The 24,278-nt window shown below is 42.1% G+C and overlaps 2 protein-coding genes across 6 annotated transcripts in view; both read left to right on the forward strand.

The window, feature by feature from the left end:
• Mitofilin (inner membrane mitochondrial protein mitofilin) overlaps positions 1 to 12,258 on the forward strand; it is an 18,826-nt gene extending 6,568 nt beyond the window's left edge. For both annotated transcript variants that reach the window (XM_045759851.2, XM_045759852.2), the window contains exons 6-15: positions 103 to 272; positions 2,446 to 2,627; positions 3,552 to 3,676; positions 4,983 to 5,111; positions 5,654 to 5,747; positions 7,407 to 7,498; positions 8,038 to 8,120; positions 8,486 to 8,648; positions 10,502 to 10,630; positions 11,226 to 12,258. In XM_045759851.2, the coding sequence (XP_045615807.1) occupies positions 103 to 272; positions 2,446 to 2,627; positions 3,552 to 3,676; positions 4,983 to 5,111; positions 5,654 to 5,747; positions 7,407 to 7,498; positions 8,038 to 8,120; positions 8,486 to 8,648; positions 10,502 to 10,630; positions 11,226 to 11,403 (1,345 nt within the window). In that variant the 3' untranslated portion in view covers positions 11,404 to 12,258. The remainder of the gene's footprint in view (positions 1 to 102; positions 273 to 2,445; positions 2,628 to 3,551; positions 3,677 to 4,982; positions 5,112 to 5,653; positions 5,748 to 7,406; positions 7,499 to 8,037; positions 8,121 to 8,485; positions 8,649 to 10,501; positions 10,631 to 11,225) is intronic.
• Positions 12,259 to 15,390: 3,132 nt separating this feature from the next.
• Positions 15,391 to 24,278, forward strand: part of LOC123768967 (uncharacterized) — a 41,777-nt gene continuing 32,889 nt past the window's right edge. For 3 of the 4 annotated variants that reach the window (XM_045759859.2, XM_045759860.2, XM_069309145.1), the window contains exons 1-2: positions 15,391 to 15,540; positions 17,751 to 17,883. In XM_045759859.2, the coding sequence (XP_045615815.1) occupies positions 17,769 to 17,883 (115 nt within the window). In that variant the 5' untranslated portion in view covers positions 15,391 to 15,540; positions 17,751 to 17,768. Of the gene's footprint in view, positions 15,541 to 17,750; positions 17,884 to 22,118; positions 22,202 to 24,278 lie in introns of those variants that run through there. The other variant, XM_045759861.2, reaches the window with a different exon arrangement.

Here is a 24,278-nt window from a genome sequence, read left to right on the forward strand (position 1 = left end):
GAAAACCATGTTACTAACAGTGTGAGATATATATACATATATATATATATATACCTGTTATGTGACATATTAATAATAAATATTTATCTCCTGTTAAACCAGTGAGGCTGTTACGAAATTAGAAGAGCAGATTGCCAGTGGTCTTTCCTCAAGCTTGACCAAGGAGAATAAGAATCTGATTACTGCAGAGGAGGCTGTTGGAGAACTGAAATATGCTTTGGAAAACATTAAAAACATTGTGACAGATTCTGAGAGGGATAGCAAAGTTGTCAGTAAGTATAATGATCAGTTTACATGTATATTGTGTTATTTGTTGGATTAGATGGTGTTCTCATCTGTGCCCGGGTGTCTCTTTCCCTTCCCATTATGTCTCTACCCTCTTTCCCAATCTCTGCTTATTCCCCCCTCTTTTACCCTCTCCACCTTTTTCCTATTTTCCCACCTGCTCTACCTTCCTTCTCCCCTCTCCTTCCCCACAAAAGAAAGGTGGGGCACTCACTAGGGGCGGAGAGGAGGCGAATCCAACCTCCGAGAGGCATATGGTCAGGGACATGTAACTGAATCTAAAGCAAACAAACCTGATGGGGCCCATAGATATTAACCAAATAACAAACCACCAAAATCCCCAGGCCCTAATATCAGCCTAGCAAATGATAAAAAGGAATGTGGACAAAACTATGGACATACTGTAGACACATCATGCACTTGGTGATAGACTGCAGGCTGGCTAAACTTGATGACAGTGCAGATAACCTGAGATAAATGGGCATAGGAGTAAGACACCAAGGACACCGGGTCAAAAACAACTGTGATGGCATGTAGATAACGATAGGCAGCCACAACTGGACCCAGTGAATGATGCACCCCACGGCTGAACAAATAGAGAAGCTATAATCAGTGGACCCCTCCATAAGGCAACCATCTCACTCTTGGCCAGAAAAGAAGTCGGCAGATGAAGAAACTGCCCACCAGGGCAAAAAAAATGAATCCTGTGCTTCCCAAGAAGAGCATGAAGTTGCTCCTGTCTAACAACTGGAGGTGTGGTCTACTCTCAAGCCCATGATGTGTGTATACTTGTGGCTTTGTTGCATTTTTTCTTATTCGTTTATGTAGGCGATGAGTCACAATAACGTGGCTAAAGTATGTTGACCAGACCACACACTAGAAGGTGAAGGGACGACGACATTTCGGTCCGTCCTGGAACATTCTCAAGTCGATTGTGATGGAGCTGCCTCGTATGGGCCAATAGGCCCTCTGCAGTTCTTATTATTACTATCATCCCCTCTACTACACCTTACTTTGCTCCTCAGCTCTCTCTTGCCTATTTATTGCCTGTCTCTACTTCATCACAATCGACTTCAGAATGGTCCAGGACGGACCGAAACGTCGTCGTCCCTTCACCTTCTAGTGTGTGGTTTGGTCAACTTTTTTGTATATCTTGGGTTACTATGTGGTCTAGGAAGTTCTAGCTGGCTAACAGGGTTTTAGGGGTTCATTACTTGGTTAATAGCAGGGTGCACCTGTTGAACTTTTGTTTCCTTTAGGCTGGATTACCTGTCTCTAACCCTCCACCTTTCAGAGTTTGGGCTCTTTCCCCTGCCCCTGGTGAGCTCCCCACTTCTTTTCTCTTGTGACTTCACAACATTTTTGTGACTTAGTCGGTGAGTGATCTCGTCCAGACAACCAGCATCGAGTGTAATAAGATGCCTCTTTGTAGAGGAACATTGATCGTTCTCTGGACCCTCCCTTCTATATATGTATGTTTGCTTTTGGTCGGCTAATGACTCCGTGTGTTTACTAGATGGAGCCAGTGCTGCTACCTGGTGGTGGGCAGCATTTGCTAATGACCTAACTATTGGGTGGATTATTTTCTGCTTTGTTTAAATTTGCCTTGCTGTTGTCTGTTTTAATTCACTTTACCTTTCTGGAGGATAGTTCCTTGGTGAGGATGATGCGTAGATCCGCACATCCTCTGCACCTCTTTGAAGAGGAGCCAAGTTTTGGCTTCTGTTCTTGGGTATGTGTTATTGGCTCGCAAGGGCCTGGTGTAACTTGATAGGCATGGAACTATTCAGAGCAGCTAACAATAACCAGAAAGAGGCATTTTATTGACACATTATCATCATTAATATTGACACATCATTATCTATCACATCATTAATATTGACACACACATCATCATATATTGACACATCATTAATATTGACACATTTAACACATTACCTGTATTTTTTTATCATCTCAGATCTCCAACTTCCTTTTTGCCTCTAGGAGTGCATTTCTCTTGGTTTCCAGTAAGTTTGCATCTAGAGGTCTGGTTTTGTTTTGAATGTCTCCTGTGGTTCAAAAGCCTAATGCAGCAGGGAGCTACAGAGAAGTTTAACTAGAAAAAAGCTGTACAAAACTCTTATTAATAGTATGCTATGTTTTCTTCATTCCCATTAGGTGATTATCGGGATCTTATTGAAGCTGGCCGGGAGGAATTTGAAGCAGAGGTTCGATCACTTTTACCCGAAGTGAAATTGGGCGAGACGAGTGACAAATTAACACCAGATGAATTAAATCTTCTCATTGCCCACGCCCATCGTAAGGTTCTTCAGCTGCAAAAGCAAGTTGCTAGTCAACAGGTAGCTAGGAATGAACTTAACATTGTGACACCATTCTGTTTTTATATTCTGATAATTAAGATTTTATGGTTAGAGTATATACATTATTTGGTGGGATAAAATAATTTTTAGCTGTTTAGGAATCCTTCATTATTGCCACTGGCAAGTATAATTTTATACTTGAATAATTATAATTATTCAAGTATAAAATAATTTTTAGCTGTTTATAAATCTTCTAATATTGCCACTGGCAAGTATAATTTTATGTTCATGCAAAATTAAGACTAAGACTCATGCCTTAGTCTACGTGGTGTAGTGGTAAGACACTCGCCTGGCGTTCCGCGAGCGCTTTGTCATGGGTTCATATCCTGGCCGGGGAGGATTTACTGGGCGCAAATCCTTAACTGTAGCCTCTGTTCAACTCAACAGTAAAATGGGTGTTTGTTGTAAAAACGATTCTTCGTGGGGGTCGTATTCCAGGGACCTGCCCGAAACGCTACGTGTACTAGTGGCTGTACAAGAATGTAACAACTTGTATATATCTCAAAAAAAACAAAAACTATGGTTATTGAGCTATGTAGCCCCTGGTGGCAGATTTTGGTGTTGTATTGCTTTATGAATCATTTAAGGAATGGGTGACCTGGTAATTTTGAAAAGGAATAAGCAGTCACCTGACACACTCACACACCAAATGTGTTGTGAAGTCATTGCTTCACAACACACTTGCATGTTATTGCAAATGTCCAAAAAGGTGTGAAGTTGGTGAAAGTATCTAGTTTTGATGCAACTGTTGTGCCTCGTGCAGTAAGCAGTTTGTAATATCTTTGTCAACAGAAAACATAAAGGATAAATTGCAATTTCCACTTTAGATTTATACATTTTTTATTAATGTACTGCTTCATCAAGTTCATATAATAATCACTAAATACATGTTTATCTTACCAGACGTTGGAACATGACCGGTTTAAAGAAGCTCTAAGCAATCAACGTGAAGAGGACATGAAGTTATTGGAAGCAAAAATAGATGCTGAATTAGACAGGCAAAAGCAGAAGTTGGAAGTTGAATACAAGTGTGTATAAACATTTACAATTTGTTTTGTCTGGTAATTAATAATATTGTTGCATTAGTTTAAAACTTTAAAGACTGTTTTAGTAAGAATGTATCTAGCATATTTATATGGCAATGGTTTCCCTGAAGAAATTTCAAATTCTTTTTGATAGATATAGCAGTACGTAATTTTTGACATCAAAGATGCACTTTAATGATTAACAAAGGTTCGTTCTTTGTGGTGCCACAGTGTTGTCAGTCATTTTTAAAGCATAAAAGAAGTAATACCCTCCATACACCCCTGTAACTACTAATGCTAGTCAAAGCAAGTCTAAAGCCACTGTTCACCCAGGTATGAGATAGCGCCGTAAGAGACATGTCAACTCTCAAAGGGACTATTGTCAAAGTCTTTAAACTACATGTACACCAAAACAAAATGCTTGTTGTCTTGAATGAAATTGGAAGCATTCAACTTAATAACAAAATTCCTAGTTTCATTTAATTAATTTTGTTTTAGTTGTATTAATTGTATTACAGTATAGTATTTGGAATTTAACTAATTCTCTAAAATTAAATATTAATGATTTCTGGTGTTATTCTATATTTTATTTTAGTTAAATATTTCACATATATAATGCAAGGACCAAGTCAGTCGTCGTTCAATAAGTGAGGAGCTTGGGCCTCACACGTGTGGGGTCCACAGTTGGAGTCTCCCAGAGCCCAGGTGAATGGATCAGTCATAGTTCCATTCTTCAGAAAGAACCGTTACTGGGACCATCTTTATTTTGAGCCGTGGACCGAAAATGTGTGGTGCAATTTGATAGGTGTAGAGCTATCCAGAATGGCTAGCAACTGGTCGCCACCTTGGGAGCCCTCTCAGAAAAGACAATTTTTGAGCATAGGTTTAGTAATACCAGCACTTTTAATGATACTCTCATTTAAAAAGAGTTAAGGAACCCATAGGTGTGTCTAGAAAGAAAAGAGAGAGAGAGAGACCAGCTGCTACATGGAGGTGACTGATTCAGGTATAAAAGCAGGGGAAAATTTGAAAGGGTTTTTGAGTCTTATGATTAGCCTTCTGTTAATTTCCCTGGGTTTGACTTGAAAATTCTCTAGTCACTCCCTAACTCCTTACTGAACATGAGGGATTTAAGTTTCCAGTGGCACCAGTGTTAAAAAAGTTGCCCTGTGTGACTGTGCATAGGGCAGTCCTTTGGACACAACGTATAGAGAATATTTAAGAAGTGCTTTAATGAGTACCAGAATTATATAACTCAGAAGCAGATAATTAGTTTGAGATTATTATTATTATTTTTTTTTGTTCTCAGACGCAAGATGGCACATCTTCGTGAAGACCTTGAAGGAGAACTACGGATCCAGCTGAAGCGTCAAGCAGCTGCCCACAGTGACCATTTGGCTGATGTATTATATGTACAAGAAAAAGAATTAGAGACCAAGTATGCTTTTCAATTTATTACATGTTATTTATCAAACTGAAACTAATGAATGAGTTTAAATAATTTTTTATGTTTACTTAATTGTTCACGCCTGATTGTGGGATTGAGCTTTGGCTCTTCAGTCCCGCCTTTCATTTGTTAATCAACTGGTGTACAGATTCCGAGCCTATTGGGCTTCATCATTTATCCATACAATATTTGAAACTGTGAATAAAGTCAGCCTCCACCATATCACTTCCTAAAGCATTCCATTTGTTAATTACCGACACTGAAAAAGTTCTTTCAAATTTCTTTGTGGCTCATTTGGGTGCTCGGTTTCCAGCTGTGTCCCCTTGTGCGAGTACCACCTGTGTTAAATAATCTGTTCTTATCTACCCTGTCAATTCCCCTGAGCGAAAGAGAAGTAGAGGGAAGAAAGGGATATAGGGATGGAGAGGAGGATGATGAGTGAGAGATAAGGAGAGACAAAAAGGCAGGTAATCTTGAGCACTGCCAGGTACCCCTTCTAGTATTGTTATAATTGCCTTTGATAATTGTTGCAGATGGTCTGAACTCCTGCAGGACCAGCTTCAGTCAGAAAAGGATAGATATCTGACACGTGTTGCCAGGATGCAGGGACAGCTAGATGGCCTCAAGGTGGGTACACAAAAGGGCAGCACGTTTTCATTCGTAGTGGACGTTCGTAATATTTAGGTATCCCTGGTATGGTAGGATTATCGTATGGTTTTCACAGGTTTATTTAGAACTCTAAAAGTAAAGTTGTCAGAGGGTTATTTATATATTTTCCAAATGCAAGTGTTCATATCTGAAGAATGACTTTGTGCAGTGGTTTTAATCTTTGAGCACTTAATTATGGTTGTGTAGGAATTGTTGCAAGCAGAATGAAATCTGATTGTGCCTGCAGGGGAATCCTGCTCACAGCTCAGTAGGAGCTGTGAGCAGGATTCGAACTTGCTTACATGGTATTCTCTCAGCCCATTTCACCACAACATGGTCAAAAGCAATGCAACCTGGGATTCCAGTGAATCTTCTTTGGGTCCTGAGGCTTCCAACTGAAGTCCAATTAGGGTTTTACACATTTTGCCATAAGCCAAAGTGCATGGGAGGGAGGGGGGGGTAGACAATGTGTAAAACCCTGATTGGGCTAAAGTTGGAAGCTTTGGGACCCCAAGAGGATTATTCACTGGAATCCCTGGTTGCATTGCTTTTGACCATGTCGTGGTTAAGGGGTTTAGGGCATTTGCTTGGGAGTACCAAGTTAAGCAAGTTTGAATCCTCATCGTGGCTCTTCAGGAATTGTTACTATTGTAAATGAATAAACATAGATGTACCACTATCTGTGCAGTCCCCAATGAAAGGGAACTCTCGGTAGTCTCATTTGCAAATGATACGCTGCAAAGTTTTGAATACAAAATATTTTTATTTTTATGCATTGCAAGAATGGCTAAAGATATTTGGTTTAAATTTGGAAAGTGTATGTGTTCGTATGTAATTATCTAAAGTGTAGTTACAGAGCTACGCTTGTGGTGTTCCGTCTTCCCAGTGCTCTTTGTCAATTGATGCTTAGAAACTACTGACTGTTTGGCCTCCACCACCACCACCTCACTTTAACACCTCAGGCCTCTCCTCGTAGCTCTTGTCTTTCAGTTCCAGAAGCCATTTTGCTGCATATCCTAGCACCTTTTCCAGTTTGTTGATATGCTTGAGATATGGGCATGAAGCAACTGATGCATATTCCAATTTTGGTCTCACTAAGGTTGTGAACAATATCTTTAATATTTCTCCATCCATGTATTTAAAAGCAATTCTGAAGTTAGCATAGTATTTGCTCCTGGCACAATGTCCTTTGTGTGTTCCTTTGGTGACAGTCTACTATTCAGAACCACCCCTAGATATCTTTTTGTTAATTCTTTAATTCCTTCCCATATGATTTATAGATTGTGTGTGGGAGGCCTATTTTCTCCTCCACTTTCTATAATGTAGTACACGCAGAAATGACAATAGCGTGATATATCACATGAACAATTCCACAAGGGCTTTAACCACGTCGTGGCATGATTGACTAAGGCACAGCTGGGAACATCCCGTGCGTAGGTTCGAGCCCTCATCAAGGCCCTGGTGGATTTGTTCTATAATGTAGTATTTATTCACATTTAATTCCATTTACGATTTAATTCCATTTAATGAATTTAATTCTATTTAATTCCATTTAGAAATGGTATTATCTAAGGAAATGTCTTTGACATAAACTTTTTCTAATCATATACTGTACTGTACATTGTTGAAATTTTTCAGAATGCACTGTCAGCCCGAGCTGATGTTGATAAAGCTGCTTATGCTGCTCGTGAGCTATGGCTGGCATGTGAGGCCTTGCGAAGTGCACTGAGGTAATGACCATTTCCCAATACTGTATAGAACACCTAGCCTAAATATGTAAGCCTCCCGAGTAGACTAAATACACGCGACCCCCGTGCATTATGATGGGAGTTGAATTGGTCATGTTTTGAAGGCAGTAATTAATCAATTAATTAAATAATTGATTAATAAATTTTCTCTTGTGTCTCAGTTGATTTCAGTAAATGTGTGCGTGTGCTTTATATACCATGCAAGTACAATCTTGAGACGTCTGTTGGGATCGAGATAAGACATTATTCTACTAGTACTGGGGTATTTTAATTTGTTTCCATTACACTATATTATTGTGCATTGTTTAACATGATTTGCTGTTTGTGCAATGATATAAATACTGTACAGTATAAATGGTATTATAGCTCACAAAATATCTTCCTTCTTGCCTCTTAAAATATTCTAAATGTTGATAAGACAATAAAACATACATATAACACTTAGGTAATTACACATGCATATATATATAATATACAAACACATATATACACAGTATATATATATATTTTTTTCCACGCAGACTTGGAACTGATGGTGCTAAATCATGGGAGGAACAGCTCAGACCTCTTAGTGAACAAATATCAGCAATCAAGGCAGCAACAGGTGAGTCTAAAGGGCTGAAATTTATTCTCGTTTGATCTCCGCTTCTCTGTGTAAATATAAAAGCTGTTTCTCTGTGTACATTCATACATTCATCTCTGTTGTTTTTTTTTTGGCTAATCTTTCTGGTCAATTTCATTATTTTTGGGTAGAAACTTGCTTGAGCTTCCCCTCGCCTCACAGAGAGAGTTAAATTCTTATCCTGGCTCTCAGTAGGCCTGCTTGGGTCTCAGGTGTGTGGTATGATTCTTAGGCTTATTGATACAGTATCAGCACATTAGCACCGGGGAGTTATTCAGGAAACATATCCAATAAGCCACGTTGGTATTTTGTTTTAATTACTTTTCGTTTGCTTTTTCTGATCTCAGGCAATGGTAATCCTTACGTTGGTGCAGTGTTGAGTGCTGTGTCTGAAGAGGCTCAGACCCGTGGAGTGTACACAGAAGAAGCCTTGAGAGAACGCTTTATAAAGGTTGAAAGAATTTGTAAGCGTGTATCTATGATAGGCGATAATGGTGGTTCTCTAATTACGTAAGTATTTGGTTTTCTTTGTGCATAACCACACAAAATATAAGGCCACTTTTCATTTGAATTCATTTAAATTTTCTTGACCACTCTATCACCACCCTTTGTTCTGTGTGATCAAACCAACGTGATATGTTCTCCTCAGATAGAACTGACAAAGTTTTACACCCACATGTCTGTGTTATGTTATTCATGCTTCTGCAGACCAATCTCGCATCCCTATACAGGTACTGTATAAGGCTAAGTACTACTAATGCTTTTTGAAGTCCTCTAGCATCATTTCTCCCTATCTTGTAGATGGAAGGGATCTGGTAACTACTGGATTTAAAGGTGAAAAGTAATGTGTTTACCTATCAATACCTGTTAGTGTCTAAGGGGAAAGGAGATCTAGCTCTTTATGCCCTGCCTCCAGTGACTAAGGGGAAAGGGGATCTAGCTCTCTATGCCCTGCCTCCTAACCGTTTATACCTGGTGTGCTAATTACCCCTATCAGTATTAACTTCATCATATTTCTTTGTTAAAGTTGTCAATGGAATTGGCTTCGGCAACCTCTTCAATGCGTCCCACTTTCCTACCACCTGTACAGGGACCGAGAACTTCCTTACATCTCTCTTAACTCAATTGCATATCCAGCTTCCACCGATTGCAATACAGAAATAAATTCAAACTCTAAATACTGATTTGGCGGTAATTCTAGGCTACTGGTACACAATAACGTCACTGCATAGTAAGCTATTCAAAATGATTATAGGGTTTTTGTAGATGTAACTTAACTTCATTGCATCCAAATAGATGTATTATAACCATACTGTATTTACATCACTTGTATAAAATCAGGTGATAATAACTAAAATCATCATATGAAAAACCACATTACCCTGAGGATCAGTGATGATAAACACACTAGTAAGGTTTATTGCCGAGATTGTCACCGGGGTTTGTCATAGTTACTATCACTGGTGATAAGGGTGATAAGTGGGAGCCGGTCGGCCGAGCGGACAGCACGCGGGACTTGTGATCCTGTGGTCCTGGGTTCGATCCCAGGCGCCGGCGAGAAACAATGGGCAGAGTTTCTTTCACCCTATGCCCCTGTTACCTAGCAGTAAATTAGGTACCTGAGTGTTAGTCAGCTGTCACGGGCTGCTTCCTGGGGGGTGGAGGCCTGGTCGAGGACCGGGCCGCAGGGACACTAAAAAAGCCCCGAAATCATCTCAAGATAACCTCAAGAAGGGAAACTACCTAGGTGCATCTCAGAACGTAGCATTTCATTACAATAAAAGCTATATTGTATACATTTTTAATTTTGGCTGATGCCTTCTGATCCCATGGGAAATGTGTAAAGATTATGTATATGTTATTTATATCACTTTGTAAGTGTTATAAGTGAGCACCCTAGTCCTTGAAGATTTTATTCGCCTCTTTGATTGAATGATTTTTTTTTTTTTAATACTCATTGCATCTTGACATCTTCCAAGCATTCTGAAACTTTTGCTGCACCTCAAAGATGTCCATTTGTGGTGAGTGTTTTTGTTAAGCAGAATGTTTTTTTTCTAATATGCATCTCCAGTGTTATACAAGGGCCTACTCATCACAAATTTATAGTAGATACACATAGGTAGGGAAAAAATTTCCTCGTTATGTTGTTACGTCTAGTGACATATTGACTTCTGTTGTCGCAGTCTATGCAGAGTATCTGTAGCTATACTTCACCTCTGATGTCATATTTATCATTACCCGTGTCAGTAGGCTGTGATAACAAAATCACATGATCTCCACACATCATTTATCATTTGGTAGAAAGTATGATCCCTTACGATGGTATTTATCTACAACTAATATATATTGCATATATTTTTCAGGTATCTTCTCTCATTCATACAGAGTTTTTTGGTCCTAAATGCCTTTGAATACTTGCCTGGCACTGAAGTTCGTAATGAAGAGATTGCAGTTGACACCCTCTCCACCTATGATATCTTAGCCAGAGCCAGGTAACAGCACTTTTAAGTCCTGACTCATTCCTCTAAGTTTGTGACCACAAGGGCACAAGACCAGATCATCAAACCACGACTCAGAAGATGGAGAAGCGACGACGATGTTTCACATGGCTTGATAATGATCTAGGATGGACCGAAACGTCGTCATGTCTCCGAATTCTGAGTTGTGGTTTGGTCATCTGGTCTTATGCCAGGTTGTTGTGGCTCATTGTTTGCACAAGACCAGATTCAGTTACCTTGTTTTCACCCTGAGACTTATTATTTTCATGTGCAGTGGGTTTGTACTATGTTTACCTATCAGTGACTTTAGGGAAGTAAGAACTAACTCTTAATGCTCTGACTTTCAGTCTTTTATACCCGACTTGCTCTCGTCGTTCTAGTCCTACGCAGTTTCTAACATGATGCATGTACCATATTTGCATGGATATATGCCACTTTTATATATACATATACATAAAGAATGCTCTAATGATCCCCTCACTTTTTGATCTCCATGCAATTTAACTTGATATATTTATTATTTTAATCTGAAGCTTTTATTGCAAAATTAGAATTATGGAATGTTTGTTATTTTAGTGTGTCTTTGCAGATATTGCCTTGACAAGGATGATCTGTCTCTAAGCGTTCGTTACATGAATCTACTCCGTGGGGAACCTCGCAATGTTGCCACAAGTTGGTTAAAGGAAGCCAGACTAACTCTTGAAACACGTCAAGCTGCCGATGCTCTTTTGGCTCATGCTGCTGCTACTGCCGTTAAGGCTCTGTAAAGCATTTGGATTCAACAACTAGCAAGTTACTGCCTCCAAACCTGGCATCTGGAAGCAGTCTCACATTCTCTAAAACAACAAATTTACTATAGTAATATGAATTAATCTCATTTATTAAGAAAAAATCATAATATACGGTACTAAGTATTTTCTTCACATCTTGTATGAATTTTTTGCTGGGGCTTCTAATTGATTAATAATATAGGTTTTGTCATGTTTACCCAAGAAGAGGGAAGATTTTTACCCCGTGGAACAAATGCCATAAAAAGCGATGTGATGAATATGAGCTCCATTATTTGCAAATGCAATATGAGGAGTATAGGGATTGATAAACATTTACTCTTATTTTAGCATTGAAATTTGTCAATAAATATCCGCTTCAAATTCAAAACTAACTTGACTATTTGTGTGTGAAAGCTTTGGGTAGGATTGAAGTAATATGCTAACTGAAATTCACAAATGGCCTGAACGATTCACTTTTAAAATTGAAAGTAATGTGGATATTTCTGGTCGGGAGTTCGGTTCACCACATTCCTTAATATATAACTAAAGTACTGTAATATGTTCCTTGCAGATCAGAACAGGCAGAAATAACATGAAGCTTTTTAGTGAAATTAAGTAATGTGTTAAGTGGTATATTGGGGCAAATCTTAAATATCGGAATAACTTTGATTATTTGTAATATAAGACAGAATTGTGGTTGTTGATTATCCAGTAGTAAAACAGTCTCTATCACTTATTTCGAGTCTCTGTTTACTCATGTTACACAAAGTATCATTAGTCAGACTCACAATATGTACATATTGTTTATACTGTGTAAAGGATCTTACTTTGGGAAATGAAATTATACCAATATCAGTACTTTTATTTTCCCTATTTTTTTTTTTCTGATACACAGTTGACCTTAGCTAAAATTTGAAAACCCTCTCCAGTTCCTACAGAGGCAAGACATGATCAGTGTCGAGAATACAGCAAGCATTTCCTTGCTAAATTGCAATGCCCGGGTCTGAGAACAGGTACCCGTTCACTCGGACACCTTAGTTTCCATAATGAGTCGATTCCCAACTCATTCAGGAACTTGAGTACACATTTACCCCATGATCCAACAGAAATGAATGTACGTAGCAATTATTTTTCAAATACAAATGCTGAACGTCTGACTTAAACTCATTATCCTTTCTTTTAACATAAAAATGTTGGCAATAACGTGTTCAATGTGTATAGGATCAAGTAACTATTGGAAGTAGTTTTTCAAGTAATTTATACTGCTTAACTGTTGATAATTAAGCAAACTTGACAAAGGTTTGATGTGTAAATGTACTGTACTACAGCAACACCTGATGCATCTCTACTGCAATAGCTGACCCACCTCTCTACTCTAGCAAAAGTTTAACCATCTTCACTCTAGCGACAGCTTATCGATTTTCACTCGAGCAACAGCTAATTAATTTCTTCTGCAGCAACAGCTGATCCATCTCTACTTTAGCAACAGCCAATGGGGAGCCGGTCGGCCGAGCGGACAGCACGCTGGACTTGTGATCTTGTGGTCCTGGGTTCGATCTCAGGCGCCGGCGAGAAACAATGGGCAGAAGTTTCTTTCACCCTATGCCCCTGTTACCTAGCAGTAAAATAGGTACCTGGGTGTTAGTCAGCTGTCACGGGCTGCTTCCTGGGGGTGGAGGCCTGGTCGAGGACCGGGCCGCGGGGACACTAAAGCCCCGAAATCATCTCAAGATATCTCAAGAAATTCATTTCTACTATTAGCAACAGCTGATTATTCTTTATTCCAGCAACAGCTGATGCATCTTTAATCTAGCAACAGTTTATTCATTTCTGCTTTAGTAATAGCTGATGCATTGCTCTACTCTGCAATAACCTATAAAAAAAAGTCCTTAGAAATACCCTAACAATAGAGAATATCATGTAATTTCCTCAAATTAATAAGACATCCACAAATAACATGGCCCCCCCCCCCTTTTACAATCCCTTTCCCATCTATATCCACTCATATGTCACCTCTTCTCTCTCTCTTAATTAACATGCAACTATGTTATTATTTACATTTGTTACTCTGAAATAATAACATAAAAAAGTAATAACAATTTAAAACTGTTGTGTGTATGTGAGATGGGATATTTTGAACAGATGATAAACTCCCTGGAAAATAACATCACCTTAGTCTTCATAAAAGTCTTCCTTGCTTAAAATAGGCGTTGGGGGCCAACCTCAATTTGCTTATGACAGTCTCCTACCATTTTGTGTGTGTACATGCCTATTACAGTACTTTGAAACATTATTGGTTTCTATTTCTTCCCTCCTGTATTATCTTGGTTCTTTATTATTTTTTTGCTGTTCTACTGTACTCGCCTAGTTGTGCATGCAGGGGTTGAGCTTATGCTCTTTGGTCCTGCCTCTCGACTCTTTGTCAACTGGTGTACACATTCCTGAGCCTATTGGGCTCTTAACATATCTACATTTGAAACTGTGTATGGAGTCTGCCTCCACCAAATCACTGCCTATGCCTTCATCACATCACTGCCTAATGTGATGTGGTGGAATGTGAGGTCTGGGGATATGTAAACATAGTTATACTCTACCATCTCTTAGTTTTTGCACTCTTCTGAGTATTTTCCTTCTGTGCTCAAGATTTGCGATGGTTATGCATATAAAATTTACCTCTGGCTTACCTAACCACCTTACCGAGGAAATGCTTAGATCCTGCCCATTGCCTATCAATTTGGCTGTCATTTTATTAATGCTTTGCTGATCAGTCTTACCCTCTTCAGCAAGCAAGTTTTTATAATGATGTTTTTAGATATTTCTAGGTTTCTTTCTCCAAAGCTTCTGAATCTCCCTCCAGAGTTTCTAAAGTCCTTAACTTAACTCTGTCTGCATTCCCAATATTTCCCCCAGAATGTCTGACAAACCCTACGGGTTCTCCTGGTTAACCATAGGTATTATACCTAGACGATTGCTTTCATTGATTGTTGAAAGTCCTTAAGCTGTTTCGTCAGTTCCTTTTGACTATTAATTCATTTTAGTTCATTCATTTTGTCATCAAATATGTTTCTTTATTCCTTTAATTTTACTCATCTGTACTGTATTCTCAATGGCATACAGTGTTGAGCTCATTAACTTGGATATGGCAAGTTATTCAGTAGAAATGAATAAAGGCATTTGCTATCGGTTTGCTCTGCAATTTTTGACAATTGGTGTGGTAGCAGGTAATCTATGAAACTCTGATTTGGTATCTGCAGGATCCCTCAGGACCCCTATATAGAGAGGATTCAGTTTTTTACTTTATATTTGATATATTACTTTCTTGTACAGCCACTAGCGTTTCGGGTAAGTCCTTAATCCTAATTTTCACACACACACATTCAGTAACCTTGGATTCAGTTGAATCCAAGGTTATATTACTCTTCAGCATATTGTGACCCAGTTGTTTAAGGAGTGTACTTGGAAGTACCCTGTGTGCAGGTTCATATTCTCCTCATGGTTACAACTGATTTTCAAATCACTATCATTCATAAATCATCATCATCATTGGCTCCTAATGATTTTCTGACACCATCATTCATCAATATCATCATCTGCCCGAAACGCTATGCATGTTAGTAGCTTTGAAAGAATGGAAAAACACCGATATTAAGTACTCTCACAACCCAATGTACCTTCTTATATATAAATAAATTAAAAAGTAAATGTATAATAGTGGCTTTAGGCATTGTATGTACTAGCTCTATCCATAAATCCATCAACTTTTTTATCTTACCTTGTATGTATGTACCTTTCCTGAATAAAAAATTATTTATTTTATTGTTAGGGAGTACCACCTCTGGCTGAAAGAAGGGGGACCCATAGCCTCGGAGGAAACAATAATTTTTTAATAAGTTCTTTAATAAGTTTTATTATTATGTATATTATTATTAAGAAAGCATTCGAATATGGCGCGCGCTAAACAGAGTAAGGGACCTACTGTGTGATTGGCTGGGAGTTGGAGGGCGGACCAATGGGCGAGGGCCGCCGTCCTGTCCTCTCACCACTCTTGTTTTGGCTCTGTACCTAACCATGAGGATATACCGGATCTGAGCTCAAATTTGGGGGATTATAAGGCCGTATTATGAAGCTATAGAGGTAAGTGAGGAGGGAGAGTGAGGGAGAGCGGCGGGGAGGGAAGCGGTAGGCGTAGAAGGAGGAAAATTAGAGTTTTAAGACAGCTACCCGTCAACTTTTGGGACTCTTTCTTTCTCTCTGTCTATCTCTGGCTCTCACAGAGTGCCATGCTGTCCCTTCTTTCTCTCTGTCTATCTCTGGCTCACACAGAGTGCCATGCTGTCCCCCTGGTGCATGGCTCCATCACTGTCCCCCCCCCCTGGCTGTCCCTGGTGCATGGCTCCATCACTGTCCCCCCCCCTGGCTCTCCCTGGTGCATGGCTCCATCACTGTCCCCCCCCTGGCTCTCCCTGGTGCATGGCTCCATCACTGCCCCCCCCCCCTGGCTCTCCCTAGTGCATGGCTCCATCACTGTCCCCCCCTGGCTCTCCCTGGTGCATGGCTCCATCACTGTCCCCCCCCCTGGCTCTCCCTGGTGCATGGCTCCATCACTGTCCCCCCCCCTGGCTCTCCCTGGTGCATGGCTCCATCACTGTCCCCCCCCTGGCTCTCCCTGGTGCATGGCTCCATCACTGTCCCCCCCCCCTGGCTCTCCCTGGTGCATGGCTCCATCACTGTCCCCCCTCCCCCTGGCTCTCCCTGGTGCATGGCTCCATCACTGTTCCCCCCCTGGCTCTCCCTGGTGCATGGCTCCATCACTGTCCCTCCCCCTGGCTCTCCCTGGTGCATGGCTCCATCACTGTCCCCCCCTGGCTCCCCCTGGTGCATGGCTCCATCACTGTCCCCCCCCTGGCTCCCCCTGGTGCATGGCTCCATCACTGTCCCCCCCCCCTGGCTCCCCCTGGTGCATGGCTCCATCACTGTCCCCCCCCCTGGCTCTCCCTGGTGCATAGCTCCATCACTGTCCCCCCCTGGCTCCCCCTGGTGCATGGCTCCATCACTGTCCCCCCCCTGGCTCTCCCTGGTGCATGGCTCCATCACTGTCCCCCCCCCTGGCTCTCCCTGGTGCATGGCTCCATCACTGTCCCTCCCCCTGGCTCTCCCTGGTGCATGGCTCCATCACTGTCCCCCCCCCCCTGGCTCTCCCTGGTGCATGGCTCCATCACTGTCCCCCCCCTGGCTCTCCCTGGTGCATTGCTCTCTCACTGTCCCCCCCCCCTGGCTCTCCCTGGTGCATGGCTCCCTCACTGTCCCCCCCTGGCTCTTCCTGGTGCATGGCTCCATCACTGTCCCCCCCTGGCTCTCCCTGGTGCATGGCTCCACTGTCCCCCCCCTGGCTCTCCCTGGTGCATGGCTCCATCACTGTCCCCCCCCCTGGCTCTCCCTGGTGCATGGCTCCACTGTCTCCCCCCCCCCTGGCTCTCCCTGGTGCATGGCTCCATCACTGTCCCCCCCCCCTGGCTCTCCCTGGTGCATTGCTCTCTCACTGTCCCCCCCCCCCTGGCTCTCCCTGGTGCATGGCTCCCTCACTGTCCCCCCCTGGCTCTTCCTGGTGCATGGCTCCATCACTGTCCCCCCCTGGCTCTCCCTGGTGCATGGCTCCACTGTCCCCCCCCTGGCTCTCCCTGGTGCATGGCTCCATCACTGTCCCCCCCCCTGGCTCTCCCTGGTGCATGGCTCCACTGTCCCCCCCCCCCTGGCTCTCCCTGGTGCATGGCTCCATCACTGTCCCCCCCCCCTGGCTCTCCCTGGTGCATGGCTCCATCACTGTCCCCCCCCCCCCTTGGCTGTCCCTAGTGCATGGCTCCATGACTGTCCCCCCCCCCTGGCTCTCCCTAGTGCATGGCTCTATCACTGTCCCCCCCCCCCCCTGGCTCTCCCTAGTGCATGGCTCCATCACTGTCCCCTCCCCATGGCTCCACTAGGGAGCTACTAGGTAAGCCTGGCGTTCCACGAGCGCTGTGTCATGGGTTCGTATCCTGGCCGGGGAGGATTTACTGGGGGCAAATCCTTAACTGTAGCCTCTGTTTTACTCGACTGTAAAATGAGTACTGTACTTAGTTGTAAAAACGATTCTTCGTGGAGGTCGCATTCCAGGGACCTGCCCGAAATGCTACGCGTACTAGTGGCTGTACAAGAATGTAACAATTTTTGTATATATCTTCCCCCCAAAAAACTGTTCTTGATACCCTTTTTTGTTAGTTGAACATGAAGCATGATTTTTGCATTAAATTCACTTTACATACAATTATTGTATTAAGATTTCCTAAAATTAATTGTTTTTTTCTCAGGGTGGTTGTGTATGCATAATGCGTGTTGTAGGGCTGGTGTCTGGTGGTAAGGACAGCTGCTACAACCTCCTGCAGTGTGTTGCTGCTGGACACCAAGTGGTAGCCTTGGCCAACTTGGCACCCAGTTGTGTAGGTGAGTTACACTCGGCCAGAGCATCGTGCTTCACGTTCTTCACGTGCCCCTGTTACCTAGCAGTAGGTACCTGGGTGTTAGTCAGCTGTCACGGGCTGCTTCCTGGGGGTGGAAGTTCTTTTTTATGGACCCATAGTATAAAGATGAGCAAGACATTTTTCATTTCATTACAAAATCTTGGGTGATGGTTTTTTTGGAGGCTGCTTTACGCACAACAGGAGGAGTTGGATGACGAGTAATGTAAGGCTTGTTGTGCATTTCCTTGGCCAGCTGGTCTACAAGTTCATTATGGAGTATACCACAATGCGCTGGGACCCATTGGATAGAGCTGTCATACCCCTTCAATCGATGTTCACGGAGAAGTTGGAGGCATGGGTAAACAAACTCTTTGCACATTGTGGAAGAATACGTAATTGCTTGAAGCACACTCTTGGAGGACGCGTCTGGAAGGGGTAACGTGGTGACGGGTGGGGAGATGCCCAGTTTCTCGTCGCTTGAAAACTTTGACAATGTTGAGGAACTTGGAGAACTTACCAGCTGGCACCTGGTACACACTTGGATAAAGATAGTTCCCCATGTTTGAGGAGGATCAAAAAGGTTCCTTGACAACAGACATCACAGTAAGGCAAACAGGCGAGAGGCAGGCCGCCGCCACTATCATGAAGTAAACAATGGCCATCCCAGCCCCACATGGTCTGATGACAAACACCCACTACACCAAGGTAGGCCAAATTCTCTTGGCTTGGAAACACTGATCATTTCATTCGGTGACCACTCTACTCTGGATAGCAGTGTTTTTGAGAACACCAGAACATAGAGTATAATTTACAATGATATTCTAAAAAATTTCAAGATTAAGATGCTTAATATCAGGCCAAACAAGCGAACAAACTTAATCACTATAGACTACAATCTTTACAAGGAACTAGAGCTGTCTATTATTACTGAAGTCTGGGGATATAAAGTACATTGTTATGAACCATTAGGTGATAGATTAAAGAAATGCATCATCAAACATGTCCTTGACATTAGCGAGGAAGACATCAAAGAACAACTACAGGGAGATGAAATTCAAGTCTACGGAGTTAAAAAGTTCATGGGTAGAATTGACAGAGAGCTGTGTGATACAGGCACAGCCTTGCATACACTCCTAGCCGATCCTCCACCTGATTGGGTCTGGATAAACGGCTTTCACCACAAACTAGAGGTATGCCTACCACGACCACCTCAATGCTTTAAATGTAAGGAATTCAATCATACTTAGCAAGGATGCACTAAGGATATTAGATGTGGACTCTGCTCTGGTGCCTGACAGCCGGGTGGACAGCGTTTCGGATTCGTAGTCCTGAGGTTCCGGGTTCGATCCCCAGTGGAGGCGGAGACAAATGGGCAAAATGTTTCTTTCACTCCTGATGTCCCTGTTACCTGGGAGTTAGACAGCTGCTACAGGCTGCTTCCTGGGGGATGTGTAAGAAAAAGGAGGCCTGGTCGAGGACCGGGCCACGGGGACGCTAAAGCCCCGAAGTCATCTCAAGATAACCTCAAGAAGGTGCCCATCCCACAAAAAATCATGTGAATCAGAAATAGTACATACTTAAATGCTCAAGTTGTTGTGATGCCCATGACATTAGATCAAGACAATGTCCTTCATACATAGCAGCCAAGACTCTACCCAGCACAAACAAGCAAGACAGTAGCGTACATAAACAACATAACATAAAGTTGGGTCGTTAACCCAACTACCACCACACACCACCTAACACCACACTTCACATGTGCCAAATGTCCCCATCACCACTTATTCAAAACTCCAGGCAACACTACACCCCCACCAAACTCACAACTCAATACAGACCTCTTTCAAACACTTCTTGCTGGCATTGAAAATGCAATAGAAAAGACTCTGGATCGGTTCTTCAATAAACTCGTGGCATGGCTAGAATTCAATCCCCTATTCCCGGGGCTGTCTCCACATCCTTGGCTACAGACAGTGACCCCCAAACACACAAAACCATAGGAAGTATACACAGGGCTATGGAACAGATGATAGACAACTTCTTAACTAAATATCTAGAAAACACTTAAACCACCCCCTCCTGTTGACCACAACACAACCACGCTCACTAAAGAAAAAAAGAAAAAACTTTGTGGATCGAACTCCCCCAATGCTCTAGCACTCAGGCTGACAGACTAGATAAACCACAATCTCCCACTACACAGTCCCCATCAACATCCAGGTATCCAACACGTACTAATGACATGCCAAGAAAACGAGACGCATCCATAACCCAAACATTTTAAATGGCTTCTCAAACCTTCATGGCTTGGAATATAAAAAACATTAAAACATCCCTCACAGAACTAAAATAATTCTTTTACTCATCAAAACCGGACCTAGAGCCTTTGTAACCGAATCCTGGCTCACTCCCAAACATAATTCTACTGTATCTTCAAAACTTTCAAATACAGACACTGGACAGACCTAATCATATGGGGGGAGGTGTTTTCCTCTTAACATGAAGTAATATGATTTGTAAACCTGTAACAATCGACTTGAGAATGGTCCAGGACGGACCGAAACGTCGTCGTCCCTTTACCTTTTAGTGTGTGGTCTGGTTAACATCAATAAACCTGTAATGCTTATTCATTTTGTGAATGGTAAACAAGAAACGTTAGCATGCTTAATACCCTTCAATGGTACACACATCTCCTTTTTCTGGGTATATACAATACAAGCCTGGTGGTACAATAAGCTTAAATGAACTGGATTTCTATCTTGATCAGTTACGACACCGAATCATTGTTGTAGGCGATCTCAATGCTAGCCACCCCACATGGAGTAGAGGTACCCAGAACACTGCAAGCACCGATCTATATAACTACTTTGACACTCCACCCTATATTCTTCCTTTGCCACTCTACTTCGCAACTTACTTTAACTACAGAACCAATTATGTGAAGACTCACTTGACATCTTTGCTTTGCTTGAAAGCTTTGGCTCAGCACACTTTCAACATGAACTACAGTTTCATACTGGATCAGATATTGGTAGTGACCACAAACCCCTCATTTAAAATTTCCCAACTTTGAGCCACCAACCCATCCCCTAACACCTGATAAGTGGAACATTAAGAAACTAGGTACCCGCCAAACACACACCGAAACTACGACGTTGGTACAACGTTCAAACAAGTTTTAACACCACCTAACCAGTTATAACAATCAATATAGCAAGTTGTAACAACCTTCTAATACGGCATAAACACGTTAAGCCAAGATGTAACAACTTTATTACAAGTTGTAACAAGCGGAAAATAGAGACAGTTTCGGTTTGTGTTTTCAGGGTAAACATAAATAGGCTGATATTGTCCTTCTCCCAGGTACAGATGATGTAGACCCTAACACGCGACTGTCTACAATCACCTCAGCCATTAATACTGCAGCCATTCAAATGTTCAAGAAAACCTCTGGACATAGGTCTAACAAACCGCTTAAACCGTGGTAGAACGCGGAATGTGCACAAACAGTCACTTTGCGCTGACGAGCCATATGAAAACAAAGACGTCAACCCTCCCTACAAAACTGGGTCAATCTCCAGTGGGCCACGGCAGCAACCCAAAAAAAACATACTGTCATCAAAGCAAAAATCATGGGCAAAATGCTATGATAACCTCACACCCACACACCAAAGTCTGGGTTACATTTAACAGCATTAAAGGTTGAACATCATTTCCTTTATTTTCCCTGATAATCAATGGCTCGCCCTGTTAAACACCTCAGGAGCGTGCCAATGTTATGAGGGTAATATCCCCTCACGATGGCACACTAGTATTCTTTCTTTCCTCAAACAAGAAAAGACCCATTCCAACCTGCATTGTACAGACCTATCTCCTTGCTTTCATGTATTAAGTAAGCAATAAATTTTGTATTGTTCTCTACCTGGATCCTAAAGGAGCTTTTGATAGCATTCCTCATACTTGCCTCTTGGGAAAACTTGCACGTTTAGGTGTACAGGGAAGATTACATCTATCGGCACAGATCTATTGTCTTAAGAACAGGACCTCCAAAGTCTATATACAAGGCGGTTTTTCAGATAGCATTCCAATTCGAACAGGTGTCCCCACAAGGCTCCATTCTAAGCCCAACCCTTTTTGTTGCATTCTTAGCAGATTTATATAACACCCACCTCGTTCACCTCTTGGCATACACTGACGATTTAACATTGTATTTTTCAGACAATGCCCTACCTAATACAGTCTCAACAATGCAAACAGCACTTGACCACCTCATTGCTTGGACACAACAATGGGGCCTCCAAGTTAGTACTGCCAAAACCTGTTTTCAGATCTTCACTAAAAAAAGACTAGTTCTTTCCTACCCTCACAATACACATCACTCCCATCCAACACGTACAAGAACATAAATACCTTGGCATGCACTTCAACTCGCCCTAATTACTTACCTGGAAAGCGCACATTCAACATCTTATACAAACGACATAACCATGACTTGCCATACTTAAAGCCCTCACTGGCACCACCTGGGGAGCACATTACAAAAATTTTGCACCGTTTCTATACAACCTACATTTACAGCCAATTAAACGGTGACCTGCCTGTGAGGGAAGCCCAACAGCTGAGTGAACAGCGCTTCGGATTCGTAGTCCCGAGGTTCCGGGTTCGATCCCTGGTGGAGGCGGAGACAAATGGGCAGAGTTTCTTTCATCCTGATGCCCCTGTTACCTAGCAGTAAATAGGTACCTGGGAGTTAGCTGCTATGGGCTGCTTCCTGGGGATTTGCAACAAAAAGGAGGCCTGTTCAAAGACCGGACCACGGGGATGCTTAGCCCCAAAATCATCTGAAGATAACCTCAAGATAGCCTCAAGACTCTTGCTGTCAGGCATATGCGTCGGCTGCACCTACAAACCTACAGAGCCTTGAGGTCATACAAGACAATGCCATGCAACTTATATGTGGCGCAATGCATTCCACTCCAGTCCTCGGCCTTCATGGGGGAAATGGGTCTCACAAGCTTAGTCACCAGATGAGACATAATGTGTGCCAACTATCTGTCACTGTACCACTGCTCACCCAACACCCATACAGATACAAAATTTACCCAACAGTTAGCCCACATAACCTCCACTTCCCCACCAATCACAACCTTTCCTCACACGGGTTACAAATAACCTCAATATAGACCTCACTTTACTCCAAGACTGAAACCCAACTTAATGCCAACCCCAACCCCTCTCCCCACCTAATCCACCTTGGCTTTTTACGACTCTTAAAACATCAATACAACTGAAAGACAACATTCCAAAGTCTGCGCCAAACTCAGCCATAGTTGACCACACCACACACTAGAAAGTGAAGGGACGATGACGTTTCAGTCCGTCTTGGACCATTCTCAAGTTGATTGTGGAATCAAGTTGAAACATCGTCGTCCCTTCACTTTCTAGTGTGTGGTCTGGTCAACATACTTCAGCCATGTTATTGTGACTTAGCCATAGCATCAGTCTTTGTCTCAACAGTGAAAAATTGCTACCCAAATACCACAGCGATTTACACAGCTGTATCTCGCATCCTCATGAACAACGGACCCTCAGTCACTAGCACTGTACAGATCCCACACCACCACCTCAAGCAGGGATGGTGGTTACCAAACCAACTATCTATTTTCACAGGTGAATTATATGCCTTATACCAAGGTCTACAAATAATCACATTACCAGTTGGGATATATATATATACATATAGTCTGTAGTGACCTTGCTAACAGGTATTTCTGTTCATTTAGTTTGACTCACTAATGTTGATAGTCTCATAAATTATATTTACATGATAGTCATCACATTTTTGTATGTTTAAGTTTTAGTTTTCATACCAGTTCTCAATGTAGTCTGTGAAATTATTTTCTTCCACTTATTAACCCTGTTTCTCTCATTCTGAATTCTAAGACCTGCCTTTTCTAGGGCAAGCTTATGGTGGTTCAGTTCAGCCAGCAGGCTGTGCATCATTGCACTCATCATCTGCATAAATCTGCTGCCTTCTCAGTTTATATGCTAATACGTCCACTGCTATTATTCAGGCCCAGGGGCCAGATTCACGACGCAGTTACACAAGCACTTGCGAACCTGTCCATCTTTTCTCAATCTTTGGCGGCTTTATTTACAATTATTAAACAGTTATTGAGATCCGAAACACCAGGAGGCTGTTTATAACAGTAACAACAGTTGATTGGAAGGTTTTCATGCTTGTAAACTGTTTAATAAATATAACCAATGCCGTCAAAAATTGAGGAAAGATGTACACGTTCGTAAGTATTTTTGTAACTGCTTCGTGAATCTGGCCCTTGGTCTTTTGCTGGCTCTAGGGAATCGACAATCTGTTGT

Source organism: Procambarus clarkii, chromosome 64, assembly GCF_040958095.1.
Source record: "Procambarus clarkii isolate CNS0578487 chromosome 64, FALCON_Pclarkii_2.0, whole genome shotgun sequence".
In the NCBI taxonomy this organism is placed as follows: domain Eukaryota; kingdom Metazoa; phylum Arthropoda; class Malacostraca; order Decapoda; family Cambaridae; genus Procambarus; species Procambarus clarkii.